Here is a 26,637-nt window from a genome sequence, read left to right on the forward strand (position 1 = left end):
TCCAGGAGGATCCCAAACAAATGATCCTAAGAGAAAACCAAGTGTTGGGTGAGGGTGGTCATCTAAGGCCTCCTGTTTTGGCCCCAGTTATCCCAGAGTTACAGGCGAAAAAAAGAATGAGGCTCCAAAGTGATCCAGGCACCATCTTTTTATTTTCAACTTTATTTCCAACCCAAAACTTCATTATAAAACTTGTCACATAAACATGACAAAAACGAAATTAAAAACAAATGACAGCTGATATCCAGAAATTGCAGACCTGTGCTGCTAACAGGCTCTTTTTGCATTACTAGGAAAGGATTCAGTGTCCTTCTTCCTCCCCAAAGCTTCCTTGCTGAATCTAGTACAGAATATGGCAGGAGAAAAGCATCATAAAAACACTGCTTCTGTACATCAGAACTGATAAAACACAGTTTCACCAAAACCACATTCCAAGGTTCCAGATACAGAATGCTACAGTAAACCAAGTTCATGATCAGAGCACACACGTGACGCTACAGACACTTCAAATTGCAGCACAGCGAATGAACACTGCGCATCTCCATGGCTCATGCACAAAATGTGTCATTGAAAACCCACACACAATTCAACTTTGAATACAAAGTGAATTTGCCACTGTTCCATCATAGGACAAGTAATAATGAGACTCTCTATCAACCTAAGTAGAATTTAACAGCTACAGCTACCTTATGCACATCAACTAAACTAAAAGAGAAAAATGATTTTAAGCTATTCCCTTAAATTGTTTTTGGATGAACAGACTTCTAAAGATGAACAACACACTCGTTCAAAGGGAAGAGAGTTTTGCAAATATAAAGCATATACAAAACACAGTATAAACTGCATGAGCTAAACAGTAGCAAAAACACAGGTTAATTAAAAAAGTCAAAAACATACAAAAATATTAGCCTGAAATGGCAAATTTTCAAATATCAGTCTGTGTAAAAATGTTTAAATAAAGATGTTACTCCAAAAATATATATTTATTCTATTTTTTCTATTTGCAACAGTTTATAAAAGGCAAACAAACACCTGCAATTGAGGTAGCAAAGCCAAATTCACACACTTTGGATTAAAAAACACCCTTCCTATGTTTTAAAAGCATCTTTTATACAATATTAAGTGAATTCTAATTGTTTCAAAATTTTTAATTCACATGTATTACTTTACAAAACTTAATTTAAAATACTGCAAATGTTTTTGTTAAAAAGATACTTAGTCCTGACAATTATTTCACATTCAAAATACTGTACAGAAAAATCTGAAGTCACCATATATTACATAAAAGCTACGTATTTACAGTTTCAAACATAGATTTAGAAGCTGAAGTTAAACAAACGACTGCTAGTGGTCTCCCCTCCACAGGGTCTGCTAAGAATCCCTCATCCTCCCCTTCACACAGAGCATTTAATGCAGGACCAGTTTTTACTTTCAAATCACATCACTAGTAAGTAATTTAAGGGGAAACAAATGAAAATTCTATTCTCTTACTGCAATAAAACAAATGTACTTTAAATGTAAAAGCCAACTGAGAAAACAAAAAAATCAAAATTGGAAAAGTAATCAAAAACCATAAACAACAATAGTATTCTTTTCAGTGCATTTATAAGACTGTTTTCTGTTTGCAGATTTTAAAGGTCTGAAAACTTCCTATTAGAACACAAATTCTAACTTCTTTATATTTTTCATGTTAATTGCTATGATTTAATAAAAATAAACATGGCTTTACTAAAAGACTGACTATGTGGTTCTACAGTCCTAATTCAAAAAGAAAAGGAAACTTAAAGATCCTGTCAGTGCAACAACAGAAGGCTCGTTTGGGATTTTTTTTCCTTGTTTTTGCAAATGGAAGCCAGAAGTGCAGGAGCAGTTAGACGCCGGGCTGGAGCGGGGCTAGTAAATGTAGGGAAAGATGCGGTAGGGCACGCGCCGGCAGTACTTCTCCCAGGCCAGCCCGTACTTCTTCCTGCACTGGTGCTCGTCTCGGGCCTCTCGGTGGATCAGCAGCAAGGTGAAGTAGATCACATAGAAATAGGGCAGAATGTGATTAAAGCCTGGGGACCACAAGAGTAAACTGCATTAGGCACTTTTACCACTATACAATATTAAGTTTTCCCTGCCTTTCCCCAAATCCTCCAAAAATGACCCATAAGATTACTTCATTTTTCCCAATAATGGAGAAATCAACTAAACTGCTTCATAAAATCCTATCTGTATGTAGCAGAAGGTAGTATTTGAATTAAAAGCTACTCAGAGAAGAGCAGTTAATCCATTCTGACAATTCATCATCATCAGAACATCTGCCCTCATATTTAAGGCAAATCTCTCCCTTTCCCCCTTAGGCCATCAGTGAAGAACCACCACCATTGCCACTGCCGGCTGGGCCACACCACGCTCCTTCCACACAAAATAGAACCATCTGGTCTTCTTCCTAAGAATCGAAGTGTTTCAGAATTTATGTACTCCGAGTCCCGAATCAAAAGGTAAATTAATTTCCATCTACAGTGCTTAGAAGAAAAGCTATCAGGCACAGTTTAAAACTAAAACTTTGCTTTTAGAAGTTTCGAGTACAAGTTGAGGCTCTATGAGTTCCTAGCTCCCCTGCGAAGCTGGATGATGGACGCTGCCTGTGCGAGAGCGGTGTCCAGGGCGGGGGCAGCTCCTGCCGCGGGCAGGCCGGCCTCTTAACGGGTAAGTCCCAGGCCCACAATGACTCGGCCACGCTGTCCCCGCAAAGGATGCATACAACCTGGGGGCCAGAGACAGAGCCAAACTAGCACTCCCCTTAAATGCTTACCGCACGGCAGGGACCAGGCCAGCGCCATGACAAGATCGCCCAGGTAATTGGGGTGGCGGACAAAGCCCCACCATCCCGAGACGAGCAGACTCTTACCCGTGGAAGTATGAATGGTTTTCAAATCTAGGTAAAAATAAAAACACATTTTTAATGACCTCTAGACAGACAGAAAATCTTCATGTAATGTAAATAATATAAATATGAACCAATACTTACGTGCAAGCTTTGGATCAGTGGGATTTTTCCGGAACGCATTTTTCTGAGAATTTGCACATCGGAAGATTACATAGCCACAAACTGTAATTTTTAAAAAATTTCAAATGTTAATTTAGATATAATCTAACGTTTAAAAGCACTTGTAATTTCACTTAGAAATTATTTCTGTGCTCTGAAGAAATGTCCAAAGTAGGGGCCAGCCCGGTAGCACAGCAGTTAGGTTTGCACACTCCACTTTGGCAGCCCAGGGTTCACCAGTTCGGATTCTGGGCACGGAAATGGCACCACTCATCAGGCCATGCTAAGGCGGCGTCCCACATAAAGTAGAGAAAGATTGGCACAGATGTTAGCTCAGGGCCAATCTTCCTCAAAAGACAGATAGATAAATAAAATTTTTAAAAAAAACAAAGCAGAGAATAGTTTGATTTCTTAAGAGCAATTTAAAATCTCTCCATCTTGGAATGTCAAAAGATGATAGCTATCCTGAGATCTCACTCTCACAGTGTCTTCCCCAGCCACTTGGGGAATGAAGACCTTGAAGGCACAGCTAACAAACAGAGCTACATCGGTGAGTAAAATCTAACACAGCCCACAGTGCAACACAATCCACACTAGAGCTCAGTATAATCAAGAATACGGGATGTCTCCTCTGCTACTGATGATACCTACTGGCGCAGCATGAAGGCTTTATTAATAACAGTGCAGCTTAGCATCAGGACTGGAACCTCTTACACACAAATATAAGCTAAATCCCACTACAAACCTACAAGTTGGCAGCTTTATTTCAAATTCAAAATGTCAAAGTTAATAGGCCCAGACATATTACTGTTAACTATTACATTGTCAGTCTTCAATAAAGTAGTAAGAATTCTTTTTTAGCTGAACTGTAAAATATACATACACTGTCTTGAATGACACACGAGCATGGTTGCACAGATAACCAAACCATCGATGAAATGAAATCTTAATTGTAACCAACAGCTGGAACTGCTTCTCTCACAGATACTAATTAGTGTAGCAAAACTAGCTGCATTTGAAGTTCACTGCCAATCCCCCTGCCCTCCCTCTGGTGGAGGTGTAATGACCGGTGCGACGAAGCAAAGCCGTCCTGAGCTAAGCCGGGAGGGCCCCCAATGGGCCTGGCTCCCCCACACGGTCCTCCTCGCTCCTTCCCAAACGCAGCTCCCACGCCCCTCACTCCACCTGAGCCGCTCCCTCTGCCTGGCCTCTCTACCCCCGTCCCATGTTTACTCACTGGAATTCAGGTCGAACACTGTATGCTCCACTAAATTTACAGTAACATTCCCCAGAGAAGCGGAAGCTCCCCCCATTTGCTCTGTACGTCCCTCTCACGGGCTCCCTCTCACGCCTCCCACCCGTGTCTGAGCGTCTTGTTTCTCCTGTTAGAACGTAAGCCCTGTGAAGGCAAGACCAATCTTCCTACTTTTTAAGGTGCCTCCCAGGAAAAGCAGGCCCTCAACAGAAAAAAATTAATCATTACTAAAACAATTAAGCTTAAAATTAATTTCTTAATTTAAATTAAGTGTATTAAATTTAAAAACAGAATGATGTTTAAAATTACCTTTTATAAAACTACTAAAGAACCTAGAAAACTACTAAAGAACCTAGATATGAAGCATCCCTTGCCTTTGTAAGATGCAAGAATCTCTTTATCTCTCATCCATCACAAATTACTCCAAACTTGAGCTAATGATGGCAATCTGGAAGGCGCCACCGAGCACAGCAGACCCAGTCATAACGTGTAACACAGAGACTCACGTTTCAGAGCAATAATCAGAGAAGCCACTGGCCACGACACTTCATTTGGATGCCCGACTAGATAAAAGGCTTGCAAGCTGTAGACGAAGGGAACCCACACTAAGTCTCCAAAGGCCAGCATGAACCCGAATCCGTCGTGGATGATGTCCATGGTCGTCAACACCGCTTCCTGTAAGGGTACGGGGGGAAGACCGAAGAAGACGTTTGGAGGAGAAAGGCTTCTATGTTTAAAGTATTCAAGTGAAGCACCAGTTTACAGTCAGATTCATAAAGGCCAGGGGAGGGTACACCAACCCAAATTTTTTTAAAGCGGGGGAGGGTATTCTGGTCCCCTGGGCGTGTGGCTGACACTAAGTCATTCAACTGACTTCAGCTCCAGTCACTCTGTGACCCCCAGACAGCAGATCTCTGAGTGCCTCCCCACCTCCGTGCCTCTGCCCAGGCTGCTCCCTGTGCCCGGATGCCCTTCTCCACCCTCAGCTTATGCCTCCCCGGAGCTGCCTTCCTGACCCCTCCCATCAGACGAGGGACCTCTCAGACTCGACCACCTGCCTATAGGCTGAAGCCGATGTGCGACTGTGCCATAGCTGTCAAAGTCACCCTGTCCCCACCAGACTAGGAGAGAAAAGCGGGGGCCACTGCTCCACGTGCCGCCCCGGCGCCTAGCACACTGCTCATCACACTGCCCATCACACCACCCTGCCATGGGGTGGGTCCTCAGAGTGCTTCTGGTGAAGGGGTCATAAGAGCACCAGCCACTTGTTCCAATTCTTCGTGCACCGCTCTAATTTCGGATCCAAATCTGGCTTTTCACAGATTGTCCACACAAGAAAATAAGCTCCCGGCAATACGGGACACTGCCAGCTTCACTTCACACAGAGTTAATAAAATGAGAGCGCTCTCGGGGGTGTGGTGAGCAAGAGCAAGGAGCCAGACCCCCTCCAACCCGGACGCCTGCACACCAGACTCTGGACCGTGGAAAGGCTGCCGCGGCCAAGCCCCTGCAGGCCTGGCCGGCAGGTACGTCCACACTGCCTCCTCCCGCCTGGCCGTGAAACTAGCCAGTCCCGGCTCTGCGCCTAGAACTGGCGCTCTAGGTCAAAGGAAAAGGGTGATACCTCCAAAGAGCAGTTTTTTCTAGAAAGCAAGCAAAAAGACTATGGAACACAAAAATGGGTGTCACCAACTCTGGGCCCTCAGCTCCCTCTCCAGCCAAGAGCGCCTGTTCTTAGGCATGCGGGCTCTGCGGACCCACACGGCTCCACAGGACAGCTCCACGGGACGCCCCAGCAGAGGCTCAGAGGAAGGGGCATTTATATCGAAATTCCTAGTCTCTGTTTCTTAAGGTGTGGCACATTCCCCAAGGAGGCATTTCTATCAACCAACCTAACAGGAAAGGTATCAACCATCTGCTAAGTGCCCAGCAGGTGCCAGATGCTGAAGAAAATCATAAAACAAAGTCTGTTTCTTGAGTAGCTTACTATGATCTGGCTGAGATGCTGATAACACACAGAGAAAATAACTTCCAGACTCCAATCCGCTCCCCTTGGGATTTTCTTAAAATTGACTTAAGAAGGAAACATTTTCGGTTCTTTAACAGAAGTCAATGTTTGGCCAAATCTCTAGAAAATATGAATTTCTAAGCTACTTAAAAAGTGACTATCACTACATGACAGAAAGTTGGAAGGAAAAAACTAGAAGGAAGAATTACTAATACTCAAAAAGCTACCAGAAAGGAAGTTAAAAAAAATCTGAGGGGCCAGCCCGTGGCGCAGTGAGTGAAGTCAGCACACTCCACTTCGGCGGCCTGGGTTGGCGGGTTCAGATCTTGGACACGGACCTACACCACTCCTCAAGCTGTGTTGTGGTGGGGACCCACACACAAAATAGAGAAAGACTGGCACAGATGTTAGCTCAGAGTGAATCTTCCTCACCAAAAAAGAAATCGCCGGGGTGATGAAGCAACAGTGAAAGACCCTTTGGCTTGCACAACGTAACCCACCTGCTACTTAGGAGATTATTGCATCACAGCAGAAAGACCTACACTGCCAAGACTAAGTGCATTTACAAGAATTGGGTTTTTTAAAATTTCAAAAGCATGTTTAATTCTGAGTAGACATGACTCCACCCCGGTCCCTGCCTCCCTTACACGAAGGGCACTCCATTTCTCCTGCTGTCCTCGAGGAAGATGACGCTCAGATGTGTGAGCGGACACCGCTTCATTAAAGGTCTACAAACGGCATCAGATCCGCGGGGCTGGAGCGGCTCCTCAGACACTCAGCTGCACTGCCCCCTGGGATTCAAGTTCCCCACCCCATTGTCAACTAAACTCCTGTAATCAACCCTCACCCAGACTCTCTACTCCAGTTGACTCTGAGGTCTGTTTACCTCAAAAGGTCCTAATCCTCCCAAAAAGGAATACTACCAAAATATTGACACCAAGCTTTCAAAGTCCTTTTAACAGAATACCCTCTATGGCCCTACAAGCAAGGCCCAAATTAGGACCAGCCTCAGTGAGAGGTGGGGAGGGTAAGGTATTGATGACCAAATAACGCAGTTTTCAAAAACGCCCAGCACACGTGTACAACAAGGGATGGTAATTAGACTTTGGGTGTAAACATTATATATAGTCTATGCAGAAACCGAAATATAATGATATACACCTGAAATTTATATAACGTTATAAACCAATGTTACCTCAATAAAAACAACAACAAAAAACCCAGCTCAGACTCAAAGGAGAGGGACCTTCTCTCAAAACGTCACCAGACTGTCAGGAAACTTTGTTCTGGAGCATTACAAGGTAGGGTTGCCAATTTTGTTGTTAAAATTGAAAGACTCAACGTGGAATTTGGAGGAGATGATTTCAAAGATAGCAGTAAATATGATACAATAGTTACAAAATAGGCCTGAGGAAGAAATTATTTTTAAAAGGAATATGTTTAATTGAGCCAGACAATTAGCAAAACGTTCACCAGTGTTCCAGGAGCAGGACACACTGCTGACTCACCAACGTGTGAGAAAAGCCACCTGTCAGGGACTCAGCTTCATCGAAACTGGTTTCCTCAGTGTGTCATGATTTCTGATTTTATATCCATCTGATTAGAGCTATTCTTCATATTTTGAAATATCAACAATAAAACATCTCTCCCATTATTTAAGAACCAGCTGCTTGACAATCTAAAAATCACTATCCTATTTCAATGACAATCTGTCCATCCATTTTCATGTGATATAATAAAGAAATTTTATTTATATGAATCAGTCCACCCACAAAGCTAAGATCCACAGACGTTAACTATTTAGTATCTAAAAGAGCAGCTGATATAGACGGAAGTATCACCAAATTCACTGACACTCACCGTCTGTTAGCACTCCCTGCATGTCAGCTCCAGCACCCCACGGACTGACCCCTCATCTAGTCCTCACGAGCCCCGAAGGCCACTGTACTCCCCTCACTCTGTGTAAGAAGCCGAGGCTGTGAGGGGTAGGGTCACTCACCCACCCTCAAAGCCATCTGCCTCCACGGCCTCTGCTCCTAAAATTATTTACCTCATTCCAGAGAGCGTCCACCACATATAAGAGCTGGAAACTGTTAACCAAAATCATTGCTAAGGATGGAGTGGCACGATTCTGTAACTTCATCTCAGCCAAAAGCATCACCAAGTTAACAAGCACCTGCAATAAAGGGGGCAAGAACAGTCTGAGTAACCTCCCCAGGTACAGAGCAACTACCCAGGGGAGAACAGTACCTTCACAGCTGAGAAGGCTGCAGACACCACCTTCCATCAGCAATCGGTAAGATCAGTAATAAGACATTTCAACATCATGGATCCGTTGATATGACGCCTGAGAAGGACATCACATCATTTCTCTGATATTCTTGCCAAAAATGCATCATCACTCCAGTCATGAGAAAAGACTGGACTAAGCCAGATTAAAGGACCCTCTTACACAGTAACTGACCGTACTCCTCAAGCGTCAAGGTCATGACAGACAAGGAAAGACTAAGCAGCTATTACAGACTAGAGGGGACTAAAGCAAAATGACAACTAAATGCATGTGGAAGCCTGTGGAGGATGCTGGAATAGAAAAAGGCCACAGTAGAAAAACGGGTGAAACTCCAACAAGGTGTGTGGATTTCGTTACTACTGTAGCAATGTTAATTTGCTGTTCTGGATAATTATACTATGGTTATGCCAGACGTGAACACTGGGGGAAGTGGGATGAGGGACATAACGGAACTCTTTCCTCTATTTTTGCAACCCTACTACAAGTCTAAAATTAGGTCCAATACTTTTTTTTAAAGGGGAGACAAATACATTTTTTCTCACATGAATTCATCTACCCTGTCACTTTCCTACATAAATATAAACTGACATAATTAAAATAAAACAAATGCTTTTAGTGTTTAATAACCTGTAACAGGAAATCTTAACCTTCTGGACGATACTTAGAGTAAGAAAATATTTTAAGTACACAGATTTGTGGAAAGCTGTAACCATTCCTAAAACTATACCACCCACAGCTTACTTTAAAATTGTCGACAATTCTTTCTCAATGCAAATCGCATTTGTACTACTGAACTGAAATTAAAGGGAAAAAAAGACATACCCATCCAATCAATCCAGGGCGCAATTCACAAAAGTATTTGAGATCAAAAGTCCCAATCCGAGGATTTAATTCGCGGCCAATGAAGAAATCATAGATGGCGTTTCCTGAGGAGGGAAAAGTTCTTATCCCAACAGGATTCCAACCCAATTATAAGGCTTTAACATGCACTGTTGTCTACCACCTGGTCACAATTCAGTTGCCTCCAGGAGCCAGGCAGACAGCCAGTGAGGGGAGGCGTGGCAGTGAAAGTAAGAGGGACCACCGAGGACAGAGGTGCTGGGGACGCCAGCCATCTGGAAGCATCCATGATGCTACCAGATATGGGGCTCACGGGGCCAGACGCCCTGACTTTAAGGGAACTTAGAGGTTTTTAATGTAGACTCACAATTTTTTAAAATAAGCAGCTTAATTTTGTTAAATGTTTAAATACTTTAGGTCAGAATCAACTAATTTGCAATCTTTGTTATTTTGCTATTGTGTTTTTGTTAAAGGAGTTTACTATTTGAGACAAAAAATATTTGTCATAGGGGTCAGCCCCGTGGCCAAGTGGTTAAGTCCACGCGCTCCACTTTAGATGCCGGGCACGGACATGGCAGCACTCATCAGGCCACACTGAAGCGGCGTCCCACATGCCACAACCAGAGGAACCTACAACTAGAATATACAACTATGTACTGGTGGGCTTTGGGGAGAAGAAGAAAAATAAAAAGATTGGCAACAGATGTCAGCTGAGGGCCAATCTTTAGAAAAGATATTTGTCATCAATTGTAACGCTACCAACATACTAAAATGTTACTTAAGTTACTAAAACGCCTTACTGTCATCGTGACTGAAAAAGGAAGAGAAAGGGAAAGTAGGAAGAAAAAATCAAATCAATTTTCTTCCTTTAAATTTTCCTTTACATTTTTTCTTCATCTTTTTATTTTTCCTTATTTCTTCTCATCTTTCATAAACTAAAGCTGGGAGAAAGCAATGTGCTGGAGCTGGCAGCCACGACCGTGCACTTCACTCGGCTCACCAGAGCTGGCAGGGGACAGCTCCTCCCGGGGCGCCTTCCGGGCCCGCACAGAGAGATAAACACTCAGGGCCACAGAGAAAACAGTGGCGGCCAGTGCGAACTGCAGGAAGTGCCTGTACACGTAATGCAGCTCTACGCCCCAGAAGACAGACGCTCCGACGACGGCCGACGTCAGGATGAAGGCGCAGAATCCTTAAGAAAGAGGCAAAAAGTTAGTGTTGACCAGGGTTCACATGAGACTTACACCATTAGGAAATAACACAGTGTTATTTTTTTAAATCTTAATTTCTATTTCAGGCTAAATACACACAAAAACACCAACCAGCAATGCCCATGAGGGGTAATCTTCAATAAAGATACCATCTCTCTCAAACAGTTTTTCAAATGTTCCATCTTCATGGTGAACAGTCACTGCCTGCTTTTAATTAAGAGAAAGCTAAAAAGCAGTGCACAGAAATTCACTATTCAAAAGCTAAAGAGAACCCCACAATTCACATAATCCACACCCTCAGGCCCAAAGTCAAATGGCTAATTGTTAGCAGAGCTGGACCAAACACACACTTCCAAGTCTTTAGGGCAATCTTGGTAGTTAAAAAATTATAAATATTTTTACTTGAAATAACTTATCAATAATGGTTTCAAAAGATCCTGGTCAGATTCTACCACCCAGAATACAGATCTCAAGACCCTCAAAGGAGAGGCCACCACGTGAATGCCCCCGAGGCCGGGCAGGGACTGCAGGCATCCAGCTGAGGGGATGTCACGTGGGGGCTGCTGGGCCCAGGGATGGTCACAGGAAATTCCACATTTAAAAGCACCCTGGGACGCGCTACAAGAGGGACCCGCGCTCGGAGCCAGGCCCGCTGAGGCCGACCCAGCAGAGAGAGGCCGCAAGGACTCTGCTCTTCCTTTCAGCTAAAGAGACAGTTCTGTTCTCAGGTGCTGAGTGCCTACAGGAGCCGTGTTCTGACTAAAGACATGAAATGATCTTCGGGTAAACAGTCAAACACAGAAAAGAGATGGCTGTTATTCACACAAGAATTCTAAAGTCAAAACTTCTGTTAAGTAAAATGGTCATCTCTACTTTATTACACATCTTCCACATATCAGGTTTACTCCAAAGAGTAACTTTCAACTTATCTTTTTAACATTCATTTAACTCTCATAAAATTTATGGATATTAAAGAAAAAGAAGGGTAGATAAAGCAGTTTCTTGCTCTCTACCTTTGTGAATTAAAAATCACCATTCAAGTTGCCTTAGGAATGTCCTTGGTTTATAATGGTAAAATCTCATAATACTAGAACCGAGTACTCAGAGGAGGAAATTTCAGAAAGAAGGATCAAGCGACCAGTCCAGCCTCGCCCACTTGCTCCAACAGCTTCGAGTCCGGGCACCGTGCTCAGCCTCTGGGTGTGCCAGCCCCTCAGAGGGAAGCGGAGACAGAAATCAAGACCACTGAGCAAAGAAGGACATCGGCCCCTAGGGAAGGCCACCAAACACGGATGTCAACAGCCCAGAAGGCACAGAGAAAACCCAGACTCAGCCTCGCTGGAGTAGAGACAAGACAGACAGAGAAAGAGAGAGAGACTGATTCTAAATCTGGTTCCAGTGGCAAGGGATCTGGTAAAAGGGAACGAAGTATCTGACAGTACAACAAACGAGTGTGACGCACCCCGCACAGGTCAGGCCCTGAAGCCCAGCACAAAAGGCAGAGGGCACCTAAGATACTGCTGGCTTCCCTTTTAGAACCCAGCAGTGACTTCAGAGAGAGTGGATGCTGATAAGTCACCAAAAAAAAGTATCCAAAGTCAGAGAGGTAAGAAGTGATAGGATAAAAGGTCAAGAATGAAAATTTATAATGTAATTCCCAAGCAAAGGAAAACAGTCCACACAGACAAAGAAAGTTATTTCCATTAATGATAAATGCTACTGAGAAAACACAACTGGATGAAGAGGGACTGAGGGCTCTGTGACTTTACATGCACCATTTTTACAGGCTGGACGCACGTGTGAGCAGCTTATCTGCATGCCCTTCGGACTACTGAGAGAGAATTTCTATTCTACGGCTTGGACAGTTTAAAAAGTACAACACTCAAACGCTCAAGTCATCAAGTCATCAATTTGAGTCTTAAAAAAAAAAATCACCATTTAATCTATACTTGAGTCTTCTTCCATCAGCAAGAGGCATTCCTTCTACAACCTTAAAAGAAAAAAGATTTTTTTAATTTAAAATTTTAAAAAGTATAACACTTTACCATCCTATGAATGTCTTCTAAGATCACGCAAACTTCAACATGCCCAAGGAGGAAGATCACCTTTTAGTAGAGAAATTTAGTAACAAGTTTCAAAACTCTTCATGGCAAACCCTTTGATGAAGCAACTCCACCTTCAGGAATTCATCTTAAACGTAAATCTAGTCACCATTTCTCAGGGTAGCGTGACTACTGCCATAGCCACCCTGCCCCCACCACCCCACGTGCCACCGCAAGACTCAGTGTGCTTTACAAACCTCTGCATCCAGCTGACCACTAGCTCAAAAACCTGCAGTGACTTCCTACCTTACAAAATCCAACCATCTGGACCACTCACACACACCCCACAGAGAGGGGTTCCGGAAACACATGCCCGGACCGGACGAGTTAAGGTAAAAAGTCCTTCTGCCCAACGGCAGCCACATCTTCCTCCCCAAAATAACTATTCAGAAATGTTGCTATTCACTTTAAACTGTAAAATATTAATATGGTGTCATTTGCCTTGGGCTAAACTATAAACTACCCTTCATTAGCTACGAAAGGAAACCCAGGAGAAATGTAATACTCATTTGAGATCACAGGATTAGCAAAACCCCACAAGCTAATTTCAAAAGATCCTTATCTACTAAAAGTATCTAACAAACTCTGTGTTGGGTTTTAGTTTGTGACTATATATATATGTGTACATATGTATATGAAAATTTTAACCATCAGAACTGCTTTTCTTAATAAATCTTACCTAGTTTGCACCAGCTCTACCTCAGTTAATGTGCGTCTGTGATTTTTACTGCACAGCCACATCATACTAACGCCTGAGGGTGCACCTCTCTAGGGCAATAATGTCGTGGCGAGACTCCACAGTGTTGAAAGTCTGTGGCCCTATCCGCCGGTCACTGGCATTCGCCACTCCTAGGAAAACTGATCCTTCAGTTTACAGACAGATGGTGAACTTGCAAAGCCCTAAGAATAAGATCTTTAAATGCATCATTTATTGCTTAGGGAATCTCGTGTTCCTTTAAACCTATCCAAGTAAAGCATTCTACTAAAAGAAGAAAAAACTACACTTAGCAACGAGGACAAATTTTAAAGACATTGCATGAGTTGGAAAAGAGCATAAATGCCTCCGACAACAAATTTCTGAAAGAGATGAAATTTAGAAACTCACCATAATAAAAAAAGTAAAAGGTACAAACTAAAGTCCATTGAGCTCAGTAGCTTATCAATTAATTGATCATTTAAAATCGGGCATCTGAAATAACATCTACTGAGGGGAATTTTTTTCAGCAGCCTCTACCATTGGTCAAGCTATTTTGCAAAACAGCTTATTCTTTTCTATTTGGTTTGGAAAGTTACACAAGGAACCTCAAACAGGTTTTCAAAGTTCTTCTTAATCAACAAGCGTTACCGGATCCAAAAGGAGAGGCTTAACAAAGTGAGTTGAGCAGTTATCAGCAAAGACGGCTTTCAACCTCAAAACTCCTGTAAACCTCTTTACATAAACATGCGAGAGAGGGGAGGAAATCCCATAATACTCTGCCCTACCAACAAAAACGTACCTTCCCAACTGGCAGCAAGTGGAACAGAGTCTGCAGAAGAAACCAGAGGAGGTAGACCCCGAACACTCTGGTTTCCCACAAGTCACGCAAGGCTGGCAGAGGAGGTGGGAAGTTCAGAAGACTGGGCTCCCTCTGTTGACACATCAACAGCAACAGGAAGAGGAAGGGAGGCAGGCCGAGCATGATGAGAAATGCACCTGCGACAACGAGTGGACATTCGAGGCTCAAGATCCCATCCAGTCTATTTATCTTTTTCAAGAATCATCTGGGCTTTTTTAAGGTCAGTGCTGCAGTCTGGCTAGCTGTTTGAAACCACTGTCTGACATCCCAACAAAAAGTCCTAATCTCCACCTGTCACGTCCAGTGGCCAAGCAACCACAGGCATGACAGTAGTGACACAGCTGATGTCCAGCACTGAGCAGCTACACTCCACCTCGGAAACCAAGCTCTGAAACATTTAACATCCCACCACTGTGGGAGCAGACATGTGGAAACTCCAGCAAACTGAAGATCAGAACATCTCAAACATCTCAGCCTGATCTTAGAAAACAAAAATCTTTATATCCCTCAGTTTCTAACAATTAAAATAACATCACAGTCGTGTAACTTGGGCACAGATTTTAAGTGATGCTGGACACCAGCTAGCCAATGGTTATAATTTACAAAACACAAGGCAAGGAAGCCATGCAGGACTTTTAACCATTTGGCCAAGAAGTGTTTTCTTTTACTACCACATAAGATTTCAACAGTCCCACTCACTTAATAACTCGGAGCCTCTGAGCACTTCAGGTCCCTGACCCTCATCATCAGCTGCCCAGAAGGCAGGGTCACACCAGGACCCCACCACGTGCATGCGGCTTCTTCCCACGGCTACTGCCGAGCCAGGCCCTGCCCCTCAGGTCTGAGCGCCAGCAGAGCGCCCTGTCCCTAACCCTTCACCGTCCTCCCAAACGCAACTTCACACCAACCTTCCTTTCTCACTTCTTCACAATTCTCTGCTCAAAACCGACTAACAGATTGCTAAAAGTCTTAAACATAGCCATGAGAGCATCCTTTCTACTCTATGAAAATCCTCAAAATGCTCCCCCCTCAGGCCTTCACACCTGCTGTTCCTTCTGTGGAAGGCTCCTCCTCAGGCCCCCACGGGGCCCGCTGCAGGTTTCCGCAGGGAAAAGCCCTTCCTGGTCACCCCACAGCGACAGCACTCGCCCCGCCAGCCCCAGCCCCGGTCTGCCGCCTACCAGGTGCTCCTCCGAACTCCCAGTCCTTCGTCCGTGTGCCTGTCACCTCACCGGTTCTCGCCAATGGAGGGGCTTTTGTAACTATTTTTTCTTCCTTAGACTCGATTTCTGTTAATTTGATCTCTTCTCTTCTGGGACGAAGGCTATACTGTGTAGATACATAGCTACTTTCTTGTGGCAAATGAAATTTTTCCTAATTAAACAAGAAAAAGTATCAAATATGTGTAGTCAATAACTACCATTAACGCTATGACATTAGCATCTTAATACAGCTGTACACTAATAAGAATAAATTTGTTCAATTACACTCAGTCTTAATTTAAGGACAGAACTTTAGAAAAGATTGCAAGAAGTCAGTATGGTTTTCCAGGTGCTTCTCTAGAGAAAGTCGCTTTAACAAAGGAAGAAATCCCCGAGGTGACAATGCACCCTTCACACCTGCGTGCTCTTGAGCGGGATGTCGTTCCTCTCCAGATGCTCCGGCTCCCCGTTGTATCTGCTGATGCTGTTTCCAAATGGCTTCTAAATTGAAGAACATAAAACACTGAACTATAAGAATCGTAATTTATTAAAAAGGAAGATGATGGTAAAATTTACTATCGTGAAATCAAGCAATAAAACAAACCAAAGATGTTCACAGCCTTAATTTTGAAGAATTTCAGCCTACTTTTGTTAAAAATGAAACAGGATAAAATTGAGTAAAGTGTCCAAATCCTCAAAAGATAGGATCTTATAGTACATATTTCTACATAAGATCTTTCATCTTTTAAACAAAATTAGACTGTTATCACTTCATCGTTCAATAACAGATGTTCTAATAATATTTGCTATGAGAGGTAGATAAGTAAAAATTGGTAAACTAGTTCATTAATTGATTAAAAAAAGAGAGGAAAAGGGGCCGGCCCAGTGGTGTGGTGGTGAAGTTTGCGTGCTCCACACCAGCAGCCCGGGGTCCGCAGGTTTGGATCCCAGGCGACAACCTGCACACCACTCATCAGCCAAGCTGTGGCAGCATCCCACATACAAAACAGAGGAACACTGGCACAGAGTTAGCTCAGGGCCAATCTTCCTCATACAAAAAAAAAAAGAGGAAAAGGGCCTCCTCCCCACCCTGTGGCCTCGTGCTTAAGTTTGGCACATTCTGCTTCAGCAGCCTGGGTTCAAGGGTTCAGATCCTGGGTGCTGACCTATACTACTCATCAGCCATGCTGTGGCAGTGACCCACATACAAAACAGAGGAACACCGGCACAGAGTTAGCTCAGGGCTAGTCTTCCTCAAGGAAAAAAAGAGGAAGATTGGCAACAGATGTTAGCCCATGGCAAAACTTCCTCAGCATAAGAAAAAAAGAGAGAGAGAATATGACATTCACCACCTGAAAATAGCCAATAATGGGAAATTAAGAAATCCTGGGTACTTATGGAGTATTACTGCCAGCCCTGGTGGTCCAGTGGTTAAGATTCACCGCTCTCACCTCCGTGGCCTCAGTTCATTTCCTATAGGGAACCACCGCACCCATCTGTCGGTTGTCATACTGTGGCAGCTGTGTTGTTGTGATGCTGAAAGCTATGCCACCAAGATTTCAAACACCAGCAGGATGACCCACGCTGGACAGGTTTCAGTGGAGCTTCTAGACTAAGACAAACTAGGAAGAAGGACCTGGCCACTCACTTTGAAAAAACTGGCCATGAAAACCCTGTGAATAGCAGTGGGACACTGCCTAATATAGTGCTGGGGGGGAGAGGATGGCACAAAAGACCGGGCACATTCCGCTCTGCTGTCCACAGGGGCGCCAGGAGTCGGAATCCACTCCACAGCACTAACCACAATGGAGTAGTACTAGTGGCCTCCAAACTGCCTATTTTCTGAATTGCATGCTGCCTGGCTTTTATTTAACCTTAAATTTTCCCTCCCTACGTCCCTTTTCTTGACTCAATCTCCTTCCTCGTGCTCGCTTTCTTCAAGCAGTGGAGGGAATTTCTCATCAGACTGTACAGGCGCAGTGCTTTAACTTGCAAAGGCTTTCTGACAGTGCATGGCTAACTCTGTAACTCTGCTCCTTTAAAGTCACCGACAAATTCTAACACTAACACACCGAGAGGGGGAAAACACATCAAAAATGCAAGCATACCCTTTGGGAGGCCAGCTGGCAGAAGACAGCATTAACATAGTCTCAAGTTCTAGTTCAAGGTCTACCTGAGCAGTGATAACATTCAACATATACTAAGTTTACCAAAGTGCCAATGAGCCACTTGGCAGCAGACGGGCCAGGTAAATACTATACTCTCCGTTTTTCAAACGTCCGACATAATCTACGGTAACCACAAATGTAGTTCTGAACACCGCTAGTCAGGCCAACCCAAACTTTGCTGATCGCAAACCAACAAAATATTGACACAGTGAGGCAACTTACTGCAAAAGACCACACGTAGGGGTCGAAAGAACAGAGACAACGTGATGGTCACAGCTACACGCAGCATAAGCACATTCTTTCCCACGTACCCGCCACTCTCGACTCCACAGTGGGGACACGGGCGAGCCAGCACTCTACTGGGGAGGAGCAAAGCCGGGCTGTGGCTCTTGGGTCACCAGGAGCACAGGAAGGTTACACGGTAAAAATATAAGGGTCACTAAATGCTCAAAATGAAAATGTGACAGGAAGCACCATCTGTTCCATCACCCGGGTCACCTGATGGCAACGAGCCACTAAGAGACAGTCAGAATGTTCAAACTCCCCAGTAACTATCAAAATGCAAGTTAAAACAGTGAGTGGAAAATCTTTGACAATCATATTGACCAAAAAAAAAAAAAAATCAGCATTAGAACACTCAGAATGAGAAAATGGGCATTCCCACGCTGCCGATGCTGGGACCAACTTTCCCGGAGCTGTTTGGCGCCATGTACGGAGACCGCTAAGCTGCTCCGCCCACCCAGCCCAGCAGCTCCACTAGAAAGAATTTACCCCAAGAAGTGTCAGATCGTCTGAGATTGTTTCCAAGAGGGAAAATGGAAACAGAAAAACCTAAATGTCTATCAATAAGGAGGCTGATTTTAACAATTATGTTACGTCTATACAATTGATGGTCTGTATCCAAACAATACCGTACAACAAAAATGATGTAGAAAAACAGAACGCAGAAGGCTAGTCCCAATATTTTAAACGTAAAACTCCAACAGTATGTACACAATCCAGTCTTTTAAAGTTATTAAAAGTCTGTGTGCATTTTATTCAGAAAAAAGGTAATACTAAGTGAACAGAATAAAAGATGACCTTTAGTCAATTCCTTTTTTAAAAGAATAGTTTCCACTCTGCCCACCATCTAAAATAGTCCTTGCGCGAGGTCCTACAGGCTCCTTCCTATACCCGGATCTTTCCAACTTGGAGCTTTGAAAGCAATTCCGTTAAAATGACCAGCTTTGAAGAGGGAAAGTGACCAAGTATAATGATGCTCAGAGAGCAAGAATATGTTTTTATAACATACAATTCTGTGTCATCATTTTATACAAGAACTTACACACTATAAAAACTTTTTCAGTTCAACCTACAATCTACATCCATTTCAAATGTAAACACTGCTTTTTCTTAAACCACGGTATTAAAGACACTCTCATAACTTAAGATCATTGTTTCCATTGGTATTTAAAAGCATTTATAAAAGCATTTCCATTCTTCCAAACATTCATTTTTTTATCTCATCTCCCAAAGTCATCACCTTAGATTTGATGTTTCACTGACATTTTAATATTTTAACTGCAGATAATTTGAGCACACAGACATAAAGTGGAAGACTGTGTTTTGGCAGACTAAACACTGAGTAAGGATAAAGATCCCCCAAATACGCATACACGTACCAATACCAGTGGTGTCAGTTTGACTTCCAACACTTCCTTCCTCATTTCCTTCACGCTGGCCTGGTGCGAAGCAGAGGCGGACCGGCGGGAACCTTTAGGAAGCCGGCCAGGGGACCGGGAGCGCGACCTCGACCTGCTCCCTCGCCGTCTGGAGGGAGAACTGGAAGTTGAGCCACTTTTCCTTTGCCTAAAGGAAGTTAAAGGCTAGAGAGGGAGGAGAAGGCAAAGAGCTTTACCCCAAGTCGTAACACATGCAGGCAGACCCGAACTGGAAGAGGGGCGCAAAGGCAGTAACTGGTACCGTTAACTCTAAAACCATCACGGGAAATCATGGCTCTGAGAAGGGGTCGGATGAGGCCAGTGACAAACACTGCAACAACAAGCCATCTCTCACGAGGCAAACGCAGCCTTTCCACTCCCCAGTCTTTTCTGAAGGTATTGCCATGAAATCAGTGTGTCTAAACCAATTAGCTGTACATTTTCCCAATAACGTATCCAAGGAGAGTTATAACTATGATTAAAACTGAGATCATGGGACAAAAGAAATTAGCACACAGACACTAACAGGAAACTAGTCCCACAGTTTCTCTCTGAACAACACGCACAGGGAGATTCGGAAAACGAGCACAAGCTGGGACGACTGAGCAGCGTTTTACCTGCCGTGCCCACTCCAAACCACTCCTCCCAGGGTCTCCAGGGACTTCAACCCGCAGAAGGCAAACCACACCCCAGCCAGGTCCTTCCCACCCGTTCTTGGGCAGCCCAGGAGCTAAGCATGGCTTTACATTTTTTAAATGATTGCAAACAAAACCAAAAGAAGAATGAAACTTCATGACACCTGAGAATTAGCTGAAATTCAAATTTCACTGTCCACAAATAAAGTTTTATTGGCACACAGCCATGTCCACTCGCCTCCAGGCTGCCCAGAGCTGCACTCCGCGGCGGAAACCACATGGTCCATAGAGCCTAAAACATTTCCTGTCTGTCCCTTTACTCAAAAATTCTGCCAACCCCTGGTCTAGGGCACTCAACTGTGGTTCACAGGCTACGGGTTCAAGAACTGTTCATTACTGATGTGCAAGAAGGAATGAAATTGAGAATAGGTCAGTAGAAATTTTTATCGCATTTCAACAAAGTAATTTTATGTCTGTTGGATCTGGTCATAAAAAGTCAGGCCTTTTCCTTCGTATGTGTTCCTTTGCATTTGTCTACTGACTCATTTTATACTATTTTACGTAAGTGCTTGTATACCATGGATCAGACATTTTAAAGCTCAGACCCTCCCCAGATGAGCCAAGAAGCCCTGGGCCAGACTCAAGTCTAACTGATGCCACTTCCCTGATTAAATCGTCAGGGCTCGGGATGAAGCCCACACTGCTCCAGGTCTGGCTCCTGTTTAACCCTCCACTGACCCTCGCCCACCAGGCCCTTCCAGTACTTGGGGGTCCACATGCCCCCACCCCAAGCCTTTGGCAGGCTGCCCTCTGATGAAGACACTCCCTCCACCCCTGAGTTTTCCCCACTTGGTCTCAGCCCCCAGCTCAGGTGTCACCAGCTCTGAGAGCCTTTCCTGGAACCCAGGGCCCCTCCCTCACCTCCACATGCTCCGCCAGCAGCCCAGTAAACCCTGTCACAGAATGCATTCAACCAGGGAGATGAGCACTGTAAGCACCTGTCCCCCCAGCACACTGGGGGCCCCTCGGGAACAGGGCGCTGTCCCTCATGCACTCCCAGAGCCCAGAACAGTGTCTGACCCAAAGCAGGAACGCGCCCCTGCGCCTCCAAACAGTCAGAACTCACGGCTCGAAGCTTAAAAGCCACACCGACAGTCGTCTCCCGCTCCTCACAGACACATCTGGCAAACCACAGGAGCGCTTACCTTGATGTCACTCTCTTTCAGCTCAAGTTCGGTTCCATCTTTGTATTTGACCGTGTAAAGCTGGGAGCTGCTGTCATGGCTCAGAATTTCTACTTCAAAATAAAGTGAGCTCCCAGGCCACCGACCTCTCACCAGCTCCCCATCGGCGAATTTCCTACTTGGCATTTTCAAAAATGAGTCTGAGGAGTTTTAAAGAAAAGAAATGGAGTCAATGCATATACACTGATGTTTGTCTTTTTTCACAGATTGAACGTTAACATACAACTTTCCGAAATTTTTAAGTGGTCAAACTTTTAGGGCCATAAAGGCCTCTGGAGGAGAGAGTGCACAACCCCGTACTTTAAAGGTGAGGAAACTGAAGCTTAAAGATGTTAACTGCTTTGTCCACGGGCATAAGAATAGACGGCATGCAGTGGCAGAGTTAGGGCCACACAGAGGCTGCCCCTTCCGCTCTGTCCTGTCTCGTCCGCAATCACTTTACACGGGACGACTCCGCCACTGGGGTACATGGAAGTGACACTAGGATGAACTAGGACAACACGTCAAGCCAGCAGATGGTTTGCACTATGCACAATGTTACCCACCTACAATGACAATATTTCTTGAAACAAGGCACAATCTCACAAAGGACATGTTTTCTGATTTATAAACTTGCATATAGTCTTACAAAGCCTTTAAAAATGTATTTAATTTTTAACAAGTTACCACCTTTATTAGAAACAGTAAACTCTATGAAACAGACTATCAGGGAAAATCAAGGATATATAATTAACGTTACTATAACCCACCAGAGGAGAAAAATAATCCCAAATCTACAATGAACAGCAAATTTGGGGTTCTTTCACAAAGCTTTCAAGTCTTACAGCCAAAATCCCAAAGGCGTCCAAGTAACTCTGCCAACCATATACCTGGGCCAGCACGTGCCCCTGGCCTTCATCTCGGCCTGTCACTCTCAAGCCACAGCAGACATCAACGCCCAGTTATCACATTCTTTCCCATACACGGCCCATGAAGCCTTGTATAAACAACACCCTAAGAAGCGACAGCAATCTGCACGAACTGCCACTGACTGAGGCCTGTCTGCCACCCTTTTTTCAAACATCAGCTGACTGCAGGGTCTCCCAGCTCTTTGGTAGTAACGGTCCCCCCCACCAGCAGATCCACATTTCCACACCACAAAACCAGCGCCTCTGACCTCTCCCACACCACCCGAACGCGCCGGGCCGCGTCTAAGCAGCAGGCGGCATGACAGAAAAATCTCTCCTAAGGCACTTTCATCTCACCAGCTAAGCAATTCCCGATAACAAACAGACATTCCTCCCCCGGCCCCTGTCAAGAGCTGAGTCTACAACAACATTCAAGAACTTCCGAAGACGCGGAGTGAAGAACGGAGAAAGTTACATTCCCACACCCTCCTGAGAAAACTTTCCTAAGCACCACATTTCTTCACGGATAATCGCCTGAGAGAACACTTAACAAGCCGGCTTTCTCCATGACACCCAGCCGAGATGGCATCCCGAGATAGCATCCGTCGGGGTAATGAATGGGTCTGGGCGGGGAGCAGCAGGGAGAGGAGCCCCGAGGCTCTGGGGATGAAATCACACCCGGCTGAGGAGTCACCTGAGGGGCGCCTGGAAGCAGGGGACAGTGGACACCTTGGGACTCGAACGAGGGGCACAAAAAAGGAAGGTGACAACAGCAAGCTTTGCCTATTTCAACATTCAGCCACAAGCCTCCGAGTACCAAGAAAGAGGAAGGAAACGTGCCTTCCCTTCTCTCTCCTCTCGTGCCCTCTCCTCCTGGACCCCCGAAAATCAAACCACTGTTAGCACTAGTTCTCCGACCCTGGTCAACCGGGTTGGAAGAGGACAATGATATCTTTCTACAGGAAGATGCCATTCAAGTTTCCAACAACTCTTTATAAACTTTTGAAACACAGTCCCTCAGGCTTTTAGGGGCCACCTGGATTTTTCAAAAGGCCTTTGTGCCAAAAATTCTGTACCTTTCTGAAAATTTGTTTACTGGCATCGTTCCATTGCGCCTATCACACACCACACGCATAGATCTGTGCAATACTGGACACAGGTCAACGCCAAAGAGCTTTTCTGTTACCAACTAAATATCTGGGGCTAAACAAATTAAGACATCTGGTGGATCTCTGTTAGGTCGCTAAGCTTAATCTTTTGAAAAAAGTTAAGAATGGGGACTTGATAGCAATCTTTCATAGGGTGGTTAAAAAAGAAAAAAGGAACACACCAGCACTCTCCTTAAGAGACCTCTACCTTATATACAAATGTTCCAAAGGATGAAACCAGCAACATTACGTGCACTCCCACTTTGCACAAGACCCACACACCATTGTCACACATGACAAAGCCGTGTAATCGCATCCTGATATAATCTCCTGCACAAGTGAATTAGCCAGGATAGCACAGAAGAGCCCACGACATCAGTGCCTGTCATCATACACCCCTAATGGAGTCCCGAGACGCAGGGACAGGCTTCCCTTACAAGGGGTGTTTAGGCCAAGTGTGTTTGTAAAGAAAAATTTTGTTTACTGAACACAATGTCCTCATTCCTCATAAGCAGTGGAAACATGGGGACCCTTTTTTCGATTAAGCCACATGCCTGCTAACTTCAGTGTCAGCTGGCACTGGAATCCGCACAGGTTTTGGCTCCAATATGTTACTATTTACCAGCACAACAGACCGCGGCTATTCTCTGCTGCTTGCGGGGTTACAAGGGTCTTTGGTCCAAAGAGGCGGCGAAAGGGAAGCTCAAATGAAGACTGACAGCTTCCCCCTTCAGCACCTGAGCCCAAGGCTGGCCTACTGGGCAAAACGCAAACAGCAACCCCTGGCCTTGTCCCGTGCCCCTGCCGCAGGATGCAAAAAAAAACGCCACCTTCCGGGCGCCAGAGGCCAAGGGGACCGACTTTTCCCCAAAGTAACACAAACACCTTAAGGGAACCATCATTCGCCTCCTACTCCCACTTTGCCCTCCTCCCCAGACAGCGCTCAGAACTAAACTTACGCTGGACCTGCCGCCCAGCCTCCGGGAGGGCCCCGGCTCTCCTCCGCAGCCCCCATCCTCTCCTTCACAGCAGCTGCTACAAAGCGTAACCACAGATTTACACGTGTCCATCTGCAAGGTCCCCGAGGGCTGGCCCGCCAGCGCGGCTCTGGCCCGGTGCATGCATCACACAGCGGTGAGCCAGCACACTCGCTCCGGCGAGACCCCTCCGATCGGCGGCGCGCTGCCCGTGTATCCACGGCACCGTTCAGCCATCCACAGCCTGCCCTCCCCACTAGACCGCGCAATCATTCCGGCGCAGCGCCTGGAACCCGGCCCTCTGCAATCAAGCGCTTACTAAGTGCCCCTTGAGACCGCTGGAGGGTGTCATTACGAAGAATTTTTTTTTAAGTCTTTAAAAGGTTGTCAAACAGGACCGAGCTTTCGCAGGCGTACGCAAACCTGCCCATCTGTTTTTGGACGTGCGGAAGCCCCGGCGGAGGGAACGCAGCCCGTGCAGGCGAGCAGCCCTGCAGTCCGCGCTGCACAGCCACCAAGCGAGCCGGCTGCGACCCTCACGGCCGGTGACGCGCGGGCGCGGTCAAGTCAGCCCTGCACCCCACTTCCCCGTCCGCCCGGCTGCCGCGCCTTTCCTGCCTCCCCACGGCCGGGACCCGCTAATCTGTCAAAACGGCGCTCGGGGCGGGCCTGGGAGGGCGGGCGCCGCAGGGCGGGGACACGGGGGCCGGGCAGGGTCACTGGCCCGCAAATCCGCCCCGGCCAACATCATCTTACCCCGACGCGCGCGTCCAAAATGGAGGGAAACGTGCGCAATTTAAACCCGCAGCTGCATTTCCGCAGCGGGCCGGCCGGGCGCGCTCGAGCTCGCCGGCCGCCGCCCCGATCGACCCGGAGGAGGGGCGGGCGAGGCCGCGGCGTCAGGCCCGGCGCCCAGGGTCCGGGGTCCCCGGCCCGCCTGCAGCGCCCGGCCCGCGGGCCTCCCCCAGCCCCGGGCCCTCGGAGTCTGCGCCGCGGGGAGCGGCCCGGGGCTGCGAGCGCTCACCTGCGCCGGGCTCCGGCGGGAACACGAACGGCTCCGGGACTGGCGCCGAGCAGCACCCCGGCGGCGGTTCCGCGCGCGCGACGCTGCCCGCCGAGCTCTCGCGCTCTCGCGCCCCGCGGCCCCGCGCCCGGGAGCGCGCCGCCAGGCCCCGCCCCCACGCTAGCCCCGCCCCCAGCGGGGCCTCCCAGGGCTCCCATTGGTCCCCCTTCCTTTTGAATCGTCCCTGGCGCTGTCGATTGGTCTCACGGGGTGGCGCGTCCGCCCCGCCCCGCGGCCGAGCGGGCCAGCCGGGGCACCGAGGTCGGAGGGCCGGCGGCTCGTGCGGCGCGGCGGCGTCTATTCGCCCCGGTCTTATCTCGGCCGCCCAGGCGCCCGCGGCCCGCGCGCTCCCGCCCTTCCCCTCCCTGCGCCCGCTGCTCGCCTGGCGATGCGCGGCGGAGAGTTTGGGGTGCCAGGGGGCTTGGCAAAAGAGATAATGAAAAGCTACAAAGAAAATAATAAATTCGCATCGTGCTAACTAAAGATCAGCCGTCCGAGGCCGAAGATGCTACTTGCTGAAACACTATTAGTGCTCTCCTGACCGTGTTAAAATCTTCCAGAAGCCTCCGGGCCAAGCAGTGGCTCTGAAGGCGATCAGGGGCTCCTTTGTCTTGGCGATGGCTGCGCCTGGGTAGAAACCGACCTGGACCACAGCTTGAGGCCAGTGGGCGGAGCGGGTGGTAAAGGATGTCCAAGGGTCCCTACAGCTCGCAGGGTTCCTAGGATGACTGGTTTAAGGAGCGGGGTTAATATTAAGAGGAGGTCCTGCCGAGATAGGCTAGAAAATAGTAACGTGCGGCATGGAACAGAAAATTCTCTGCCTTACACTCTGAGATACAACTTAACCTGTAGCCCACGAGTCTTGTTTCAATCTGCCTCCAAAATGCTGAATCATTACATTGTTAACTCCGATTCTGCTATGGATCCTAAACCTTTTTTCTCTCCAGTTATCATTATTGGTTAGTTGGCTTCCTTCCTTTGAGGTCGAGAGTTTAAAGCAGTCCATTGAAGTTCCCCATTTTGCAGTGTGGTTTTAATCAAAGTATTTCTTAACCTGACTACTAGTTAACCTAACTTACTAGGTAAATTTAAGTGAATTTCTTTTTTGGAAGCACTATCCTTTAAATTATAATAATAAATAGGCTGTTTCCTTTAGAGCCCAGCTTCAGGCACAAGAGCTCTCATTTTCTCGGTTATAACTACAAAACATTCAGGGTTACTACTTTAAAAAAAAAAAAAAAGCTGATACATTGAGCTATCGCCATCATTAACATCATTCACATGATGAGTTCGTCAGAGCCTTTCCCGAGAACCAGTTCT

At 46.1% G+C, this 26,637-nt stretch overlaps 1 protein-coding gene across 3 annotated transcripts; it reads right to left on the reverse strand.

The window, feature by feature from the left end:
• Positions 1–133: 133 nt before the first annotated feature.
• Positions 134–25,428, reverse strand: LBR (lamin B receptor). 3 transcript variants are annotated; one of them, XM_044762773.2, is made up of 14 exons: positions 25,279–25,428; positions 21,204–21,382; positions 19,325–19,528; positions 15,913–15,996; positions 15,475–15,667; positions 14,234–14,430; positions 12,571–12,625; positions 10,425–10,616; positions 9,407–9,510; positions 8,345–8,470; positions 4,793–4,961; positions 3,014–3,094; positions 2,798–2,920; positions 134–2,054 (listed from the first exon to the last, which is right to left on the reverse strand). In XM_044762773.2, the coding sequence occupies exons 2-14, from the start codon at positions 21,366–21,368 to the stop codon at positions 1,894–1,896; spliced, it is 1,854 nt and encodes a 617-aa protein (XP_044618708.2). In that variant the 5' UTR covers positions 21,369–21,382; positions 25,279–25,428; the 3' UTR covers positions 134–1,893. The 3 variants fall into 3 exon arrangements, with proteins under 3 accessions (XP_044618708.2, XP_044618709.2, XP_014717851.3); XM_044762774.2 differs by lacking the exon at positions 25,279–25,428 and adding an exon at positions 25,011–25,138; XM_014862365.3 differs by lacking the exon at positions 25,279–25,428 and adding an exon at positions 24,574–24,918.
• Between the last annotated feature and the right edge of the window lie 1,209 nt (positions 25,429–26,637).

Source organism: Equus asinus, chromosome 30 (assembly GCF_041296235.1).
Source record: "Equus asinus isolate D_3611 breed Donkey chromosome 30, EquAss-T2T_v2, whole genome shotgun sequence".
Taxonomy (NCBI): domain Eukaryota; kingdom Metazoa; phylum Chordata; class Mammalia; order Perissodactyla; family Equidae; genus Equus; species Equus asinus.

Coding starts and splice junctions, on each gene's coding strand:
- LBR (XM_044762773.2), bottom strand. CDS start 21,368: ATGCCAAGTAGGAAATTCGCCGATGGGGAGCTGGTGAGAGGTCGGTGG. Junction 12,626..14,233: donor ACTTGCTGCCAGTTGGGAAG/GTACGTTTTTGT, acceptor TTTTCTTTTAAG/GTTGTAGAAGGAATGCCTCT. Junction 10,617..12,570: donor ACTCAAGTATAGATTAAATG/GTGATTTTTTTT, acceptor CTCTTTCTTAAG/GATTCTGCGCCTTCATCCTG.